Here is a 19,264-nt window from a genome sequence, read left to right as displayed (position 1 = left end):
AATCCTACAACTAGTTAGGTGAAGTGGCAATGTCAGGTCGACCTACCACATTCAGAAGGAAAAGAAAAGTCATGTTTTCCTAGGCGGCCATCAATTTGAAATCTTGATTAGTCGACAAATCTATGCTCATTCAATAACATTTTCATTTTCATGCAAGCATTTTGTCTCCAATGTACCAAGAAAATCCAAAATCCATCCATTTTTTTCTTAGAACTCAAATTCAACAACCCAAATGTGCGATTTAACGCTTGCAGAACAAGATAGACGTGAGTTAGACAAGTTGGTCAGAGCAACATGCACGCCTCCTTCCCCTTGCAGTCAAGTTGTGTTTCTCCTATGGCGAACAAGAATTGCAAACCTGAATTCTTAAACGTGCTTAAAAGAAATGAAAAAACCATCCCTTTTTATATTTGGAATTTCGCAAGTTAGGTCATTCGGCCAAGGCAGTGTATGCCACCTAAGTTTGTATCCGCTCTCAAAACCAGATTCAAATCCGCTCTCGCCTAACAGATTATAGTAGTTTAGAATATAGATCGTCGAACAAGAATTGCAAATCGGAAATCCCAAAGGGATTGCTAACATAATAATTTAAAAGGCTCCTGTAATTCGCGAACACATTGTTGCAGTTCAAAGTTATGAACAAAAATGATAACACGTAATAAAAACAAGAAGAAAACCAAATCCTCATTTGTTAGTCGACTGATTGCTCTGCACATCCTCACTCTCCACCACCACCAATTTCTCCTTCTCTGCCACCGATCCCACCTCCCCTTCTGCCGGTTTCGCCTCCGCGACGCTCTGCGAGCCGGTCAACCTCGCCAGCACAACAAACGACATCCCACCCAGCACATTGTTCAAACACCTCAGAACCACCACAGACGATTTGAATGCCAGCGGAGGAAGCCCCTTCGCCAGCAAAAACTCCGCCCCGTTCAGCGTTTGGTACCTCAAATTGCTGCTAAGACCCATGTGAGCCGCCCAAGTGAGCGCATTGAGCAAGGTTGGCGGCGGCTTATTTGGGGTCTCGAAATTCGGGTCCATTTTTTTCCTCAATTTGATCAGACCGTTCGACAATGCGGTTCCGGCAAGCCCGGCGACGAACCCAACGGCGGCAAAGACTGTGCCTTTGTACACGAAAGTCCCCAATCGATTCACCAATCCATAGGAACCCGGTTCAAACATGTGGCTGGCCGGGCAGCCGGCGAAGATCGACGGAAGAGTGGCGGCGGAGGCGGACAGAGTGGGGGCTAACAAATACATGAGCGTGAAATTGAGTATGCTACCGACGACGAGAGTCGAGAAGACGAAGTCGAGCTCGTTGAGGCCGAAATTGGGGCGGGAAGCCATGTCACCGAGGACGCAGGAGCTGACTCCGACCACCTCCTCCATCAGAACCTTGAAGGGGAACTGCGGATCGGCGGCGACTCGGGATCTCCACCCATTGAGAAACATACCCAGAACTCCGAATCCCGAAACCGACGACGACGAAGACGACGAGTCGTCGGAATTCCCATCTCCACCCCCGCTCCACCCCCCGCTGCTTCCTCCCGCTCCTGCGCCGCCACCGCCATTTCCGCCGGAAAACGAAAGCTCTGGCTTTTGGACCCAGATGGGCTTTGGGACGAAAAAGAGAGGGCGATTCTGGGTTTTGGAGTAGGGGAAGGAGATTGAAGAATTAGGATTGGCGGAGAAGCGGCGGTTGTCGGAGGGAGTCGAGCAGTGTTTAGCTACGGTAGAGCAACGAAGCTGAGCGGCGGCCGCCATGTTCGATCTGAATCCAAAATCTCAACCAACTGAATGATCAGTGATGCAATGAGAAAACCCCAAGAGGAAAATTACAAAAAGGAATATTGAGGGCGGCGCGTCCCTGTCCTCCGAAATCGCAAACCCTAAGAAATGACAGGGAAACGGAGAGAGAGTGAGGGGGGAGTATTTAGTGTTCCGCTGCGGCGCCGCGCGTGTGAATTTCCATATCAGGTTCGCACGTGGGATTTTGACACGTGTCGTAGTTGAGCTCGGACGCAATTGCGGAATCTGGTAAATGGTATTTGGGGACGCGAATCGAGTTGGAGGATCTTTGGCCTCGGTTGGTGAAAAAGGGTATTTTTGGTAAGGGATATACTAAAAAAATTAAAATTTTAAATCAAATCACGTAATTTGTTGATACAACGATAATCCAAAAGGAGTCTTTGGACTCGTTCTCTCCCTCTTCCTACCGAGGACACGACTATAATAGAATGATGATCGAACTCGTTCTGGTCCAAAATTTGTTGACATTTAATCATTTATTTATAATTCACATAACAGTGTTAACTCTTCAATTGATCTCATCAATAAAAAAATTTTAAAAAACACGTGTCATTCAAGTAGATGAGAGAGTTTTGGGTTCAACTCTTTCATATATGGCTTCAAGGTTCAAACCAAAGAAAATTTTGGACTAGGATTCTCTCTTCTTCTTTTTTCCGTCCATTTTCATCCCCTCCTCTAACATTCTCTATTTTCTCTTTCTTTCTATAAAAAAAATTAATATAAAATATTGACGTGACTTAACAATCACCGTTCAAATAAGAGAGAAAGGAAAAAAAAAAAAAAAAGAGATAATCCTACTCCGAAATTTTTTTTTTATTGTCAAATTGCACATAAAAACTTCATGGTAGCCACTAAACTATGAAACTTTATAGCAGAATTAAATCTTCGGCAAAGTAACTCGATATTGTCTTTATAGTCGAGTAACTCTCACAAAAGTATGAGATCCTTCTTATTTTAGACTCGGTTGATCCGACATTAGTCCCATTTCCAACTTTCCATCTCAGTTGATAGATTGTAAATTTCTCATGTAAATTGCAAGCGACCCTTCATTGATGAAAAAGTGTTGAACTTTTGCTTGACGGCGTGGATTTAAACTCTGTCAGTGACTAATCTAACATCTAATCTAACAAAATCTATTATTTAACCCAAAAAAAGAAAATCTCATGCAAATTTCCAACTTCAAGTGCTTTTAGAACCTAAAAATATTTTCTAAAAGTGCTTCCAACCATTTAAAAGCACTTTCAAACGAGCCCACTATACGACATGCTCTAAACAAGTATATTACGCGGATAATAATCGACTATAGGACGAATTGATTTGCACCAGTCAATAGGAAAATGATGTACTTCTACAACATTAAGCATAAGACGAACTGTAAACTCAATACGCCCTAAGATTTGATGCAAATCGGATTCATCCAACTGCAAGCCATGTGAAATTTAACTACAGACAACAAAAATACAAATAATATACAGAAAAATTAAACTAATAGTCCTCACACTTGGTCTACCATGTGGGTTCTGTTTGAACCTTCTTGTTTTGGGATCATTAAGCGAGCAAGATTAGTTAAACAGCACAGTTAGAATCCAACAATGCCCCCACCAGAAAGATACTAATCATACTACCAACCCTAATCAAGTCATTAAGAGCTTAATTAATCCGCCATCGCTTGCTTTGCGACCAAGCCAACTGTAGACATGCTCAACAAAACAGCATTCAATATGCCCTACGAAACTAAACTCGACCCGTCGGACTCTTAATTAAGCTCTAATTGTTGCACAATCAATTAATATATACTTTCACACTTATCTCAGAAGTAACTAACACAAGAATAAATCCAATGAATGCATTAGGTTTACACAGAAAACTGACCTCACCAAACCTACTCAAGAGCCAACTATATAAATTCCAACCCTTTTTCGGTTTTTTTGGCCTTTTTTTCTGTTTCGGGTCTTTGTCTGTCTGTTGTTCCAAAAGAAAGAAAAACAAAGCAAACAAAAACCACCAGAAAAGCTCACCAGCAAGAACTGTTAGACAATTTTCTTGTAGCCATGCTGATGGAAATCTGTATTTCAAGGCCTTCTCGGTCATGAAGTTACTAAGGCGGAGGAGCTAACATTTAGAACCGGAGTAATATGAGCACTCATCGGCCGGTTTTTGCACGCTTCATTCCGCTTGAATTGAAAGGAGATACACTACCACTTGGTCCAGGACTTTCTTCTCTGAAATTTGAGTTTAGCAGAGCCAACTCACGTAACTGCTGCCTCTTAATAAAATCTTGTGATTCATCCTGCAAGTGAAAGGTTTATATCGAGAAAGAAAGAAATGAAGAGATAAAGTCAAAATTAGGGAAAGGTGTTTTCTAGTTAAAATACAAAGTTAGAATCGTCAGTGTTAGCATCTATGAACAAGTTCCTGTGTAGGGAAAGAGAGGTCCCAGCTTGGTTCAGCTACTTTTCGAATCTGCCAATCAAGCAGGAATAGACTCCCATGCAATACAAGTAGGGGTTCAAACGTTATCATATATCCCTCTCTAGATACAAGTATCGAAGAAAAAGTTTCGGAACAGAAACGCGAGGATTAGCCATACTTGATGTTTTACATAAATATCCAACAAGAAAACCAAAAGATTGGAGATAATTACCACAGGTTTGAGCAATTCTTCTATGATTTCTTGCGCCTGTCTCAGCCTTAAGTCAACCACATTGGCAGGTAAATCGGCTTCAATTAAGATGTGGAGTGGTTCGTTCAGGTGCTCATAGCCTGGCCTTCCCCTGAGCTTCTCCTCCTTGATATCGAAATATGAAACGATTAAGATTGTAAACCAGAACAAAAATCTTAGAGAAATTTTTTTATGAATGATGGAAAATGTTCTATATTCCAAAGTCAGAAATGATTGACGGCAATTCAATAGTATTAGACTAGAAAAGAATGAACAAGTGTGTTGTACCTTGTCTGGGTCCTTAATAGATCCTTTTCCCCTAATGTATACACGACAACCTGTCGTAGCTTCAACCCGTTTCAGAGAATTACCTCTCGGTCCAAGAAGCCGCCCAACAAAATTGAACTGACATCCATTGTGCAACAAAACGTTCAGTTATTTATTACATGGCAACCAATCAAACCGACTTCAAATGCTAGCAGCATGCTAAAGACTTACATTGGGGTAAGTATCTACAGGGATTTCCAAACGTAAAATCCTCTTCACAGTGTATGAACTAGGGCTCGCGGGTGCACCTTGCCAGTCCATCGTCATCCCATGGGGTCCACCTAATCTCTGTTATACAGTAAAGGGTCTAGCCATCTCAGATGTATAACATTTGTAATACAAACGAAAAGAAAAGATAGGGACAGATGACTCGAGCAGAATCACACAGGCAAAAGCATACAGGAGATAAACATATAGGCAAGCATGTCAACACAGTTTATCTTGACCATATCGCTGGTCATAAAGTCCACATTCCAAGACAATCATGCTTGATTTCTTTATCTTTCTCACCTTACAGCACTTTTGTGTTGTGTGCTTCAAACTCAATTGTTAGATTGTGTTGTGTGCTTCAAACTCAATTGTTAGATTGCGTTGTATGCTTCCAACTCGATTGTTAGACATGCATGCTTCTTAGTTCTTAGAATCTGTGTTTGTTTATGAATTAATTTTAGGTGAAAGGGATATTATACAAGTTCAAATGTTTATCCAAACAAGAAAACTCTGCAATTCCAACATTTTCAGTTGGGATTCATGCTAACAACGGCTTTCCGAATTTTGTATGTGACTAAAACCCAATTTCACATTGAAGTTGGGGGCCAACTCGGCTCATGATGCAAAATGGAATCAATACAAGGTATCAAAAATCAGGTGGGTCCCCATGGAATGTTTTAAAATGTGATGTTCAAACCTGTCCAAGATTCTTGAAATTTACCCACAAACTACAGAGAACACCGTATAAGTTGAGGACCAAACTCCCAAAGACACAATTATATGAAGACATGAAAGACATTATTTCGTAAAAGGTGGGTCGTTATGTGCTGAATGAAGCATGGAGGACAGGGGTATAAAATCACAGCAACTGGAGGGAGGAAAGGGTATAAAATCACAGCTATAAAAATAAATAATCACCTCTGGAGGAAGTCCATTCCAGCCACCCATTCCTGTCCCAGTAACATTTGATATAAGATTTGAAGAAGCCATTGGACTAGGGCTTCTATGTCGCATTCTGTCAAAGTCACCAAAACCTTGGTTGGACATCATTCCAGAAACCCGTAAAATCTCTGCACACAAAGAAGAATGTAATATGAGAAACTGGCTACACAATTGGAAAGGTCAATACTAGAGAGGACATTCCAAGGTCGAGAGGTATGAAATTGAAAAGAACTGAGCTTTATCCATAAGAAACAGAAAAAGCACAACCTAGACCTGGTCTTTTCAATGTAACACAACCACGCCTTGAATATGGATACCACATACGGGGGTTAGTCAGTAGAAGAAGTTCAATGAGCTACATTTTGAGTGAGCAAAGACGCCAATCAAGGTCAATTACTCAAATGTAGAGTAGACATTATCACCGCTCCAGATTGGATATTTACTCATGAAGCAAAGTTAATCTAACCCCAGCTGACTCTAATTCTAAAAAGAATATTCCTGGTGCTTTCATCGTCTGTATATCTCAGAATATATTTACCTACAAATTCCGCTTTCATAAATTCTTTACTAGTCATCAATATACACCGGTTTTGGCAGTTCAAACGAACAGAAGTACATAGCCTTCAATGCACTCAAATCACAATTGGAACTAAGCAATGCCTAAAGACCTTTACATGGGGTCTTCACATCGTTATCATATGCTTGCTTGATGCAAAAACATTCACAAGTCCAGCATACAGATGCACAATAGTAGAGTGGTTAGTAGTACTCTATACGACTGTCATCAAATGTTATGAACCATTGAAAATGACAAAATTATACGCAACCCTTCATATCTAATTTTGACAAGAACTCTAACTTCCCCATTGGAAAGCCACTAACAACACATAAGCTCAAAACTACGCGTTAGAATGTGAAAACACCAGGTCTGCAGACACAGTTCCACGAAGAAATAAAAAATGAATGCAGGATCAGTTCAAAAACAGCCATTTTCGATTGACAAAACAAGCAGCCAAAGGGATCATCCAGTAAAAAGCAATCAGACTGATCTGTCTACTAAAGCAAGCACATTTCACAAACCCAATACGGCCCCTAAAAATCTAGATCCAAAACACAAAGATTTTGAAGCAAAACCTTGATTCAAAAGGCGGCTGCATATCGGAAGAACTTGCATGAACGGTCCAAGCTTTTGATGCTCTGCCAACAAATCCGACAAGTACTGACTGCAAAAACACACACAGATCAAAAAAAGGGTAAAACTTCATCAAAATTTGAACTAACATACAAAAATCAGTTGGTTCAGTGCCAAGACTGTAACTTTTCTTCTGGGCAGTTGATTTCTTGAAGATTTAGAGAGGTGGGTTGTTCAAAGAACAAACCTGTCAACATCTGGGGCGCTTCTAATCTGAGGAGAAGCAGCTCTGGCAGGTGAGAAGTTGGGATTATACAAGCCTGACATGGCTTTTTTTCCCCAGAGAAATTGGATAAATGGCAAAAGGGTTTTAGATGGTGGTGGCGTTGCAGAAGAAAAAGGAGAGACAAAGAGCCATTAATTAAGGAAGGGTTTGCAATAGCAGAAAACAAAAAGGGAAATTATATAAATAAATAAAAGGATGGAAAATAAAAAGAAAAGGGTCAAAGACAGCTCTCTCTCTCTCTCTCTCTCTCTCTCTCTCTCTCTCTCTGTGAATTTTGCAGAAAGGAAAGGGGAAAATATTTTAATTATTTGCTATGCAGAAAAAGGAAATTAAATAAAATAAAATGGAAAAAGATGAAGAGTTTTGGAGGAGTGAGAAACTGGTGAGTGAGTGCAAATTTTTTATTTATTTTTTTTTTTTTTTAAAAAGGATCTATTTTTGGTTTGGTTTTTAAGGTGGCAGATTCACAGGAGACTTTTCATCTCACAGTGACCCATGAACTCAGAAAGAAGGTCTAGAGAGAGAAAGACAGAGACTGACGAGAGAAAGAGAGAGAGAGAGAGAGAGAGAGATGGATGTTTTACTGCCAGTTGAATGTTACGTGGAAAATCCATGTTTTATATGCACTGTGGGAGAGAATTTCAAATCCGCCGAAAACACTATCGGGTACATTAATTATAGTAATGTAATTAGTTTAAATTATTTTTTAATTTTTAGATTATTAAATTATTATATTTAGTGTATTGGAATGTATTAATGACAGATTGAAAATTTACTCCTCGCAAGAACTCAAACCAAAAAAAATGTACCGAGGAAAAAGTCCATTGGAAACGGGGGGACACGCGTCGGCCATGCAGATAATCAAGCTGTGTAGAACTTCAACGGAGAGGTCCCAGGTAAGCAAATAGCCTCGATGGCCAATGGCAAACGACAATGATGTTGCCAACGCAAGCTTAGCTGGTTAAACTATGTCGTTTTGGTTATGCCCTTTTTTGGATTTCTACACTTTTCCCATGTTTTGTGGGAGTGTTTTGACTGCTTTTACTACTTCCTACCTTGTTTCGAAAGCTTCTTGTTCCGTCTACTTGGAACACTTGTTACGTAGTTTGGTTTAGTTATTAGGAACAAATTTTAGGTTCTATTTTACACGATTTATATTTTGAGTTTGACTCTTGATGCTGGTGAATCGAATGAAGATAGTTAGTAGAAGTTGGATTGTTTATGTGAGTCTTCGCGGCCCACAAATTGATGAACTTCCACGACAAAGCCATTAGCTGATTTGTTTTTCAAAAAAGTAATACGGATAGAAAATATGATTTATATCTCCCTTGTAGTAATATTTTAAATAGAGCGCAAAACACAAGTCATACCGTAAAATACAAGCACATCCCAAACAATAAGACATGTGCACATTGTCGTAAGCGACTAATTATGTCAAAAAACTTTTTCAAGTTTAGTAATACTCTTAATTAATATAATTAATGATTAATTATTATTGAGATGTAACTATCTTAACATAAACCCTAATTGGTCAATTTGTATGGGTACACACACTCGAAACTTGTAGAACCAAACTTGTCACTTGAACAGCCACACATAAAATTGGGAAGATGAGAAGAAAACGGGATCCGACACCCGGAAAGTACAATCTGGCCCACTGGACCAATCAAGCGCTTCTAGTTGGGCCCACGAATGAGGCCCGCTGAATACAAGTTACAGAGGTTAAAAAAGAAAAAAAAAAGAAAAAAACGAAAAAGAAAAAGAAAAAATAGAAAGAAAATAAGCAAGAAGGCTAGCTATACCCAACTAACCTAGTAATTTTACACACACCACCTAACTTCCAAATGTGTTGCAATTTGGCACCTATATCCACATCCATTCATATTTTCATCAAATAATGTACACTTTCTTGAATGCTATTTCTCTAATGTCGCTTGACTAGAGTTCAAATTTGATGAGTATTAGAGAAGTTGAAAGAAAGTGACGAGTCTATTTAAAGACGAAAAACATCACACAAACACTTATTTTGTCAACGATAATATGTATGTTTGTTAGAATATTTCAATCTACTATTCTCTTTCAACACCTAATTTCATGAGTACAAACTCAACACTATATTTACTAGAATATTCAACCACATCTATAAAATTTCCAACATATAAATCATAGAACACTAGTGAAAACAAAAAAAACGTCTCATAAAATTTGGGTACCAAATGGTCGCATAAATTTGGTTACGATAAAGTTTTAATGGATAATGGTAAAACAAAAACTTATTCAGGTAGGAATTTCACAAAACTGAAAATTTGCAGTGCCGTTTGTGCAATTTTGACAGAAAAATAAAAGGAGTCTCCTTCTCCCGTCTCTCGCACATCGTCTATCGTCTCTGTTACAGACCGTGGAGGTGCGGAGAGAGAGAGAGAGAGCAAGAGAAGAAGAACAACAGCTGAAAGCGGAGGAACGATGTCACTGGTATGGATGGAAGCGCTACTTCCTCTCGGAATCATAGCCGGAATGCTATGCGTCATGGGAAATGCTCAGTATTATATCCACAAAGCGGCCCATGGCCGGGTTCGTTCCTTCTCTCAGATCCAATTCCATCTCTCTCTCTCTCTCTCTCTCTCTCTCTCTCTAGAAATTGTTTGAGTTTTCTGAGATTCTGATTTCGAAAGTTGAAATTTTTTATGAGATTGTGATTTGGGAAATTTGAAAATTGTGATGTTTTGGGCAGCCTAAGCACATTGGGAACGACATGTGGGACGTCGCGATGGAGAGAAGGGACAAGAAGCTCGTCGAGCAGGCGTTTGCCCATATCCAGAATTAGATTGCCTCTTCCGGTACTCATCTTTTTTTCGATTTTCGGTTTCGATTTGGGATCATTTTTCCTTCAATTTTTATGCTTTTGATTTAGGGTTTTTGTTTGATGATTTGGTTTATCATGTTTCATTGCTGTCATTGCTATAAGTGAGGTTAAATTTAAATCCAGGTAGTACTTTGTGAAGTTAAATTATGTTTCTTTCTAGCTGAATGCTAATCTACAAATTAAGCTGACGTATCTGCATAGATGGTTTTAGGAAATCTGGTATTAGGAATAATGGTGCATAAATTATGTTTTGACCAACGAGGTTTCGAAAAACCTTTGATGCGTAAGATGGTGTTTCGGGATTGAGAAGTTGAGTCACCATATACATGATCCTATGAAGTTGGGTTGACTCAAAGGAATTTGACATTAGATGATGCAACTTATATTTGCTGTTTTGAATTACAATGGGTTGTAAAAAGTGCGGGATCGTACCTTGTCAACAAGTTTGCACGATACATAACAATGTGAAGTTAGATATACCTAGGTGATACAGATGGTGCATTTGCTTTATAGCACTTGATTTGGTTTGATCTTGGGCCTTGTTAGAACTTAGCACCCCAGTTTCAATACCGTGTAAAGAGGGTCTGGCTTGGCTCGGACAAATAACTCGCATTTTGGTGGTTGTCCAAGCCAAGTCAGTCCACTCCAAGACAGATCTTGCAACAAACACGGCCAGAATGTTTAGATGGGGAATATGGGGAAACTTGATAAGTAAATTTCTGACTTTATGTCATATAGGTCTGCTACTTCTTGCAAAGATTAGCCTTATTTTTTCTCTCCTGCTCCTGCATAGGACCATGAGTCTTTGATTTTGCTTTCTGGTGCAGTATAGCCTTTGATGATAGCTTGGGATTTGAGTTGATTGATATATTTTTTTCAATTCCAGTGGATTTAAAAAAGTAATGCAATCGGGAAATTTCATCGAGGGTTGCTTTTTCAGGCTTTTGTATGCATCCTAGTTGATGTGAGAGCTGCAAGAACCATGAGATAATTTTGTTTCGTGAAGTTTCATACGTTTGTATACTCCTAAAATACAAGTCAGACAGTAGCAGATCTTGTGTGAATAGTTCTGGTACTGCGCTAATTTATTGTTACAAGCTCGTGTATGGTCTTTAGAGGAACAAGCTTGTGATTTCGTAGTGAAAAAGCCCAGCTCTTAAAGAAAAGAAGAGACATTTTAATTCAATGAGATCCTGTCATGTTAACTCAAGTGCCTCCATTTCTGTGTGTATGTATGTTTTCCAATGTTTTGATTATGAAGCTCATGATATTATGGTCCAAACTGCAGGAACCTTTGTGACTGGCGAAGCAATAAAGTCGCCGTCCCATTCAGAAGGAGCCGAGAGCAACCCTAATCACCAACCTTTTCATTGTATGTGAATTTTCATAAGCTGTCATAATGATGATGGGAACATTTACATACTCCATTGATTTTATTTGTAATGTTAACCTTCGGATATGAGTTTGTTCGATTGAGCTTGGTGTGATTCGGGTATGTGTTTACTGTCTTTACCGTCTAGGGATGGGCAACGGTTATGGTAAGCGGGTAACCGCGGTTATTTACCCATAACCGTTTATGTTCATACTCTCATAACTGGTTATCCGTTGGGTAATTGCATAAACGGTTACACCCATACCCATAACCGTTTATAAACAGTTAACCATACCCATAATCGTGTACTCATTTAACCATAACTGTTTACCCATTTAACCATAACCATTTACCCGTTTATCCTTTTTTTTACCTATTTACCCCTTTTTTCACCCCATATGCATGATTTTTTTTAAACAACTTGAAAATTACAAAAGAAAATTTTGTTATAATTTTCGTTTTCTGACAATTAAACACCGTTATAGGTACATTTTAGCATGCATTTCCCTATTTTAATCATTTAAGTCCTCATACAATTCCAATAATTGAAATAATAGTTTACGAACGATATTTTTCTGCTACACCTAAGCAAGTCTTTAATTATAATCCATATGATTACAAAGTAAAACTTCTAAAAACAAAAAGTAGTCATTATCTTGAATATTAGATGATTCAAGGCTTCAAAATATTCCGAAACTAAACACTTTCGAACACTAATGCTTTAGCATGTTCAATTACAAAGTCTCATCGATTCATTGTCATCAAAAGAGGCCTACAAAAGAAATTTATAAATTGAATTAGTATCCTATTTAGGAACACCGACACAATTAGCATGAATCCAACAGAGGTAAGTGATCATATAAGGTTTGCATTGTATTATCTGAAGAAAAAAAAAAAACCAAAACAAACAAAAGCGATCCTTAGTCCTTCTCCTCTCTAATATATATATATTAAATGGATAAATGGATACCCGTTATAACCATCTATTTGAATTTCACGAATAAAGGTTATGCCCATGACCGTTTGTTCATCTAAACGGTTATCCATAACCGTAATCGTGAACTTTAGATGGGAGGTAACCGTAATTACCCAAACCCATGGGTATTTTGCCCATCCCTATTACTGTCTCACAGTTATTTCTGGAACCGTAGTTCATTACTTCATTTGGTTCAGTGTCACCGAAAAGCTTGGCAGGTGATAAATTAACTGTAATAAGTAGTGAATATATCTGAAAAATAAACGTCGAGTCTTATGGTTGAAGTTGCAGGAAGTGGTACAACAGATTGAATGAGCACCATTTTTGCCAGCGACTTTGTCATCCACACCAATTATTTGCGGTAGGTGTGACCATATCTAATTCATAAACTTCATGTAGGATGTAGAGGAAGAGTTGAATAAGTGGGCGAAAAAGGAGTTTTGACGTGTTTACTTATCTAGAATAGGCTTGAACTATTTCGATTCTTGATTACACATGTTTTTAACGCATATGGAATATAGTCCGTAGTATATAATACGAAAAATTATAAATTAGATTGTTTGGAGTGAATACTCGTTCATTATCTTTCTTTTGTATCCTAACATTCTCGAAACATGAATATCCCAATTCCAAATTCGTTCGGGATTTTCTTATTTATGAATTGATGATGCTCATAATCGCTTTTATTAAAAGTACTTTCACTAGAAGCTTGTCAATTTTGTTTATAAAGGATTCATGGGCTTCCTGAAAGGTACTTGAGAGTGCTTTTAGAACAAGCGTTTGACAAGGTGCTTCTTTTAAAAACCTCCTATATAATCGATAAGCACTTACAACTTTCATTTACTAGGTGTGTAATCAAAATATGAAACAAATGCCAAATACAGTGATGGTAATGCTCATCATCCCATCGATTATCGTTAGATGAGTTTGACTGAATTTATTTTCTACAAAAATCTCGAAATTTAAACTAATCTAATAGTAATTAATAAGATGATAAGTATCAACGCCACTTCTTACCACCACTTTAGAGCGGTGAGCAAAATGCACTTGTCCCTCATATTTTATGAATTATAAAATAAGGAGGTGGAAGAAAATGATTGGTGCACATTCAATTCCTTGACACTTACACTTAGACCCACTCTTGCGTTTGAGTTGGGCTGTTGGGTGCCACATTATTCTTTGTTTATCAGTTATTATTGTGTTTTATTAATACCCGCATTTAAAACAAAAAGAGGAGCCAACGAATACAGAATCCCAATTAATACAGAAAACTAAGGACCTGAAATTCATATATATATAAAATAAAGTAATATATAATATTAATTAATTAATTGTAATATACAATATCTTCTCTAGAAAAATTAAATATAATTGAAATATGGTAGGTGGAGGAGGGCAAAGACAAAACTACAGCTGACAGCGCTTGGAACAAAGAAAATAGAAAGCAAGGATTCCTCTGCCATTTGCAATCTCATATTATAAATTGATTTAATCAAAAGTAACAACTCACAGCTAAACAGTTTCCTACACCTCCGGTACACTACCGTGACATCCCAAACCAACGTGCATTGTCGTTTGAAAGCAAGAAAACACATAGCATGACGTTATTCATTTGAGATGCAACGGTGGTGTACCAGAGCGTAGGTAGCAACATCCAAAAAATTGCTTAGATATAAAAAATAGTGTCACTTTTGCTCCCAAGTCAAATCAAAATCCAGAGGTCATAAACTAGTTACCCAAAACTTGGATGACAGAATCATATTCTTACAAGTTAAAAGGAAACAACTAAATGAGATTGCAAATGAAACTTATGATTTCTTCTCAATGAAACAACTAAATTCATCACATACAGGAATCACTTTTCGGCTAAATTCACAGTTCCACACCAACAATGAATCATAGTAAAACTATCAGTGAATGACAACAGATTTACATAAAAAATCCTAGATTACCCACAGTGACACAAAGAATCTACCAAAGAAGAAGCGAAGCGTAGCGCGTAGATGAAGGAGGCGCCACCATAAAAAGGTGTGACTGGACGAATTTCTGAATACACGAATTGAACTTTGAATGTTGAATGGTGGTAGGAAAGAACTGGAAGCTTGTACAAAATGGTGGTGGGAGGAATCAAGGAACATATTCAGTCTCAATGGTCGGTTGTGTTCGCGTAAATGTTGCTGCGGGTGCCCTTGCATCTCCAACTGAGGTCATTTGCAAGGCTTCTCCTACATCTGCTGCCCTCTCCATCCGTTGCAAATTCTTCCTTTCCCTGTACTTTTTCCCCCATAGTACTAAGAACGACAACAATGCCAACAATGCTAAACCACCCAGCACAGACCCAACAATTATCCACACTTTCGAATTACTCTTCTTCTTTCGTCTACCACTAGGCACTGGGGTCACGTTTGGACTTTCACCAGCAGGGGTGGGACTTGGAGAGACTGGTGCTGGAGAAGGAGCAATGGACTTAACCGCTATGGAGAAGTGCCCTTGTTGAACTGCTGAACACATATTGCCTGATTCCACATTGCTGAAATTGACTGAACCATTCAAATCGAACAAAACACACTTTGCCACTGTCCCAGCAGGAGTCGGTTTCACATCCTGGAATTTGATCATTATTGGATCACCAGATGCACTGATATTCAATTCTGGCAGATTTTTCGCTGCTAGGTTGCCAGCATCATAAGCAAGAAGACCGATCAATGGAGCTAAGTAAGAGTAACCCTGTAACGGGTAATACACCATTGACCAATTGCCCAGGTTCTGGTACACCAAAACAAGCCTCTCCACATACGGTTTCTCAGTGACACCCTTAGGGATCTCAAACTCTTTGTACATGTTAACACCTCTTCTGTACAAGCTACCACTCCTCAGCCTCATAGCTGCAATCTGAATTCCAGTCAAATTCAAGGGAACACTGCCATTATATATAACACCTGTCTTTGGATGAACAAAAGCCCTGTAAGCATAGTCTTGAAGAAGCGCATCAAGACTGCGTGCTGAGCCTCCTGAGGATTGTGCAGAAACATCAGGCAGCCAGGAGAAACATATCACAATGAACAGCATCGCGAGACTTCGAAGAAGAAGCCCCATCGATGCTTCGAAATCTTGAAACTCAGCACAATGCCGCTCAAAATCAACTTGGTCGAAACGCAATACCCAGATGACAATATGCACCCAGAAGACTTCCTATTTATAACACTTCGGATCCAAAGAATAGTAACTGAAAATGTGCAATAAATTCTTCAAGCTTCAAAACCTCTGGTTTTCGACTCGTAAATCTCCAATTAATAGAAGCAAAGGATACTTGGTAAAGGGAAAGAATGATTTGGGCTCAGAGAAGATAATGTGTTTTCTATAAAGTGACTTTGAAGGTTTCAACCGTTGCAATTCTTCAGATTTTGCTTTTCCCTTTGGAATCCTTGTAAAAGAAGCTCCCTCAGAGACTCAAAGGGCTTGACTTTCGAATCTTTTCAGCTCAAAAGAAATTAAAACCCAGATTCTTCGCCATAAACCCATTTAACGCGAAGGAAATAAATCGAAATTAAAAGCAACCCAAGTATCTTTTTCTCCCCTTTCTTCTCCAAACGGCCAAATTTGAGCAGCGAGATTATCACACTAACAAAATTCATAACAAAAAAAGGAGAAAGAAAACAGTAGATTCAATACCAAGATCAAGAACCCAGGTGGAGATTTTAACAAGGGCAGCTAAATACCTGATCTTTACGGCGGTTTGCGGCAGAGCTTTTCTGGGTTTCAGCGCAAAGCCCTAAATCTTGACGTATTTTCGTCGGTTTGCGGCGGAGCTTTCTGGGTTTCTTGACAGCCGAGTGGAAGAAAAGCATGCACCTCAAAAACCCACGAGGAAATACAAATCCCTCACAAGAATTCGCAACCAGAAAACGCGTGATAACCCGACGCTCTTCAAGAATCTCGCCATTGAATTCTCTAGCTAACAAAGATCACAGCAGTAAATGGGCTTCCCAACAACCCCGAGATACAAATAGGCGGCGAAAGGATCAGAGCTTTAATGGGTCCCGATACCGACCTGCATTTTTGACCAAATCCGACGGACCAACGCAGAGAAAGATTCAGCTGCGGTTTCACGGCTGCGGAATCCGATTCGGGGATCGGAGAGAAGAAGGAAGGAAACTGAATCCCGGGTAATCAGTAGATTTTGTTTCTTGAGCGGAAAAATTGGGATTAATGGTTGTGGAAGATAAGCTACGGCACCATTTATTTGGGGATTAAAATCCCAAAAATATAGAAGAAAATCAAATGGGGAAGAAATATATGAGATAAGCTGCTTGAGATTGCAGATGGCCAGCCAGGAGATGTGTACTGGTTGGGAGTGAAGCGGAACAAAAAGACAGAAAGAATGAGTGTGAGAAATTGATTAAATAAATAAACATAAAAACAAGAAATTGATAGTTTTTTACTTGTTTTTTTATTTTTATTTTTTGCCAATTTAATTTTTTAATTAATTAATTTTTACTGTGTATTTTATGCTAATTATTTTGGTTGTATATATGAATGTCATTTACAGGTGTGTATTAAGATTCAATCCCACCTAATTCTTCTCCCTCGTTTCTTTCTTTTTTTGGTTGATGTTATTACCCTTTTTGTTTCACCATTTGACATATAATTTTTCGTTCTAATCGTCGCATCACCACAAGATTTTACAAATTCAATTGTGTTATAGCATAGAAGGAAATATTCTTACCATTAGGCCACCGTCGTGTGTCACATCCTCGCTCGGGCCCTCACTACATCCCAAGCTCGACTCCAACGTAGCACGATATTGTCCGTTTTGAGCCCTAACCACGTCTTCACGGTTTTGTTTCTAGAAAACTCATACAAGAACTTAGAGATGAGAATATACATTTAAGGTTTACAAGATCCACTCCCCTGGACGATGTAAGATGTAACAGTCCACCCTCCTTAGGTGCCCGACGTCCTCGTCGGCACACATCCGAGCAGGGATTGGCTCTGATACCAAATTATCACATCCCCACCCGGGCCCCCACCACATCATGGGCTCGACTCCACTGTAGCACGATATTGTTCACTTTGGGCCCGGACCACGCCCTCACGGTTTTGTTTCTAGGAACTCAGACGATAACTTCCCAATGGATCACCCATCATGGGATTGCTCACGACCGAACTCCCTTAACTTTGAAGTCCCTACGGAACCCGAAACCAATGAGCTCCCAAAAGGCCTCATGCTGGGTAGAGATGAGAATATACATATAAGGATTACAGGATCCACTCTCCTGGACAATATTGAATGTAACATCGTGGCAGTATTTTTATCTAATCAAATATTGTCATGTGTGTTTAAATGGGGAATAAATATATCAGATAAGCTGCTTGAGATTGCAGATGGCCAGCGAGGAGATGTGTAGTGATAGAGAGTGAAGCGAAACAAAAAGACAAAAAGAATGAGTGTGAGAAGTTAAATAAATAAACATAAAAACAAGATATTGATAGTTGTTAACCTGTTTTTTTTAATTAATTTAAATTTTTTTTGCCAATTTAATTTTTTAATTAATTAATTTGTACTGTTTATTTGATGCTAATTATTTTTAGGGGCTTTTGGATCTAGGTCCAAAAACTTAGGTAGTTTTTGGGACCAAGTCCAGTTATCCAATTACATATTTTGATATCAATTTTGCCCCTTTAGATAAAAATATTTAAATTCTTTAATTTTTTTATCATTTATTCAATTTTTAAATTTTGAATATTTAAATACTCAAACTAAAATATTATCTAGTAACTACCTACTATTTATGAAGAAAACAAAACCGATATAATCTAGTAACTACCTACCTATTGTATAGGAAGAAAATGCTTTATACCTACAAAGCAGATATAATCTACCTCCAAAACAAAAATAAACTACCTATTGTATGGGAAGAAAAATGTTGGGAACCTACATGGTGGAACATAAAAATATAAATATGATATAATATACCTCTATTAAAGGAACGAATTTGGAGGGAAGAACACAAAAATATCACCCATGAAAAGAAGAGACAAAAAAGAGAAGGATTGATAAAGGGAATTGTTTGGAAGAAGGAAAAAAAGGAGGGATGAAACGGACTGGGGGTTGAGGTGATTATATGGCTATAACTAATCCTACAATTAAGGGATTAGTTAAACCACAAATTATCTTATAATTAAGAAATTTTGTGTATTTACTACAATTCGTAAGCCTAAAGGGCAAATATGGTAAAAATCACAAATAAACATACATGGAATCTCAATTATTGGACCTATTTCAATGAAATGGACTAATTCTACTAATGGCTCACAAAATTGGATCTATATCAAGTTATCCCTTATTTATTTATTTTATTGCATATATGAATGTCATTTACAGGTGTGTGTTAACATTAAATCCCACCTGCTTCTTCTCCCTGGTTTCTTTCTTTTTGTGGTTGATACTATTAACCTTTTTGTTTCACTATTTGACAAATAATTTTTCGTTCTAATTGTCACATCATTATCACGAGATTTTACGAATTCAATTGTGTTATACCATAGAAAGAATATTCTTAGCCACCATTGTTACAATATTTTTATCTGATCAAATATTATCATGTGTGTTTAACCTTCTTACATAACATATATACTATTTATTTGGTCTGCGATACAGACACAATATTGTTTCGATTAGTAC

The 19,264-nt window shown here is 38.2% G+C and overlaps 4 protein-coding genes across 4 annotated transcripts; 1 reads left to right on the top strand and 3 right to left on the bottom strand.

Moving 5' to 3' along the window:
• Positions 1-552: 552 nt before the first annotated feature.
• On the bottom strand, positions 553-1,938 carry LOC137745323 (protein RETICULATA-RELATED 3, chloroplastic-like). The gene has a single exon (XM_068485266.1). It carries the CDS (start codon positions 1,762-1,764, stop codon positions 685-687), a length of 1,080 nt encoding a protein of 359 aa, XP_068341367.1. The 5' UTR covers positions 1,765-1,938; the 3' UTR covers positions 553-684.
• Positions 1,939-3,595: 1,657 nt separating this feature from the next.
• LOC137745171 (KH domain-containing protein At3g08620) lies at positions 3,596-7,942 on the bottom strand. Its single transcript, XM_068485075.1, has 7 exons — positions 7,330-7,942; positions 7,085-7,173; positions 5,927-6,078; positions 4,970-5,086; positions 4,760-4,876; positions 4,454-4,597; positions 3,596-4,099 (listed from the first exon to the last, which is right to left on the bottom strand). The coding sequence occupies exons 1-7, from the start codon at positions 7,407-7,409 to the stop codon at positions 3,953-3,955; spliced, it is 846 nt and encodes a 281-aa protein (XP_068341176.1). The 5' UTR covers positions 7,410-7,942; the 3' UTR covers positions 3,596-3,952.
• A 1,789-nt stretch (positions 7,943-9,731) lies between these two features.
• Positions 9,732-11,707, top strand: LOC137745327 (NADH dehydrogenase [ubiquinone] 1 alpha subcomplex subunit 1). The gene is made up of 3 exons (XM_068485271.1): positions 9,732-9,939; positions 10,100-10,205; positions 11,520-11,707. Exons 1-2 carry the CDS (start codon positions 9,832-9,834, stop codon positions 10,190-10,192), a joined length of 201 nt encoding a protein of 66 aa, XP_068341372.1. The 5' UTR covers positions 9,732-9,831; the 3' UTR covers positions 10,193-10,205; positions 11,520-11,707.
• Positions 11,708-14,373: 2,666 nt separating this feature from the next.
• LOC137745694 (uncharacterized) lies at positions 14,374-16,944 on the bottom strand. Its single transcript, XM_068485692.1, has 2 exons — positions 16,299-16,944; positions 14,374-16,200 (listed from the first exon to the last, which is right to left on the bottom strand). Exon 2 carries the CDS (start codon positions 15,673-15,675, stop codon positions 14,707-14,709), a length of 969 nt encoding a protein of 322 aa, XP_068341793.1. The 5' UTR covers positions 15,676-16,200; positions 16,299-16,944; the 3' UTR covers positions 14,374-14,706.
• Between the last annotated feature and the right edge of the window lie 2,320 nt (positions 16,945-19,264).

This window comes from Pyrus communis, chromosome 9 (assembly GCF_963583255.1).
Source record: "Pyrus communis chromosome 9, drPyrComm1.1, whole genome shotgun sequence".
In the NCBI taxonomy this organism is placed as follows: domain Eukaryota; kingdom Viridiplantae; phylum Streptophyta; class Magnoliopsida; order Rosales; family Rosaceae; genus Pyrus; species Pyrus communis.
This window is presented reverse-complemented; position numbering and strand designations above follow the sequence as displayed.

Bases quoted from the DNA above. Each gene is read 5' to 3' on its own strand.
- LOC137745323 (XM_068485266.1), bottom strand. From the start codon at position 1,764: ATGGCGGCCGCCGCTCAGCTTCGTTGCTCTACCGTAGCTAAACACTGC.
- LOC137745171 (XM_068485075.1), bottom strand. From the start codon at position 7,409: ATGTCAGGCTTGTATAATCCCAACTTCTCACCTGCCAGAGCTGCTTCT. The intron at 4,598-4,759 runs GTACAACACACT...TTCGATATCAAG, and splicing joins CTATTAAGGACCCAGACAAG to GAGGAGAAGCTCAGGGGAAG. The intron at 4,100-4,453 runs GTAATTATCTCC...TTTCACTTGCAG, and splicing joins AAGAATTGCTCAAACCTGTG to GATGAATCACAAGATTTTAT.
- LOC137745327 (XM_068485271.1), top strand. From the start codon at position 9,832: ATGTCACTGGTATGGATGGAAGCGCTACTTCCTCTCGGAATCATAGCC. The intron at 9,940-10,099 runs GTTCGTTCCTTC...TGTTTTGGGCAG, and splicing joins ACAAAGCGGCCCATGGCCGG to CCTAAGCACATTGGGAACGA.
- LOC137745694 (XM_068485692.1), bottom strand. From the start codon at position 15,675: ATGGGGCTTCTTCTTCGAAGTCTCGCGATGCTGTTCATTGTGATATGT.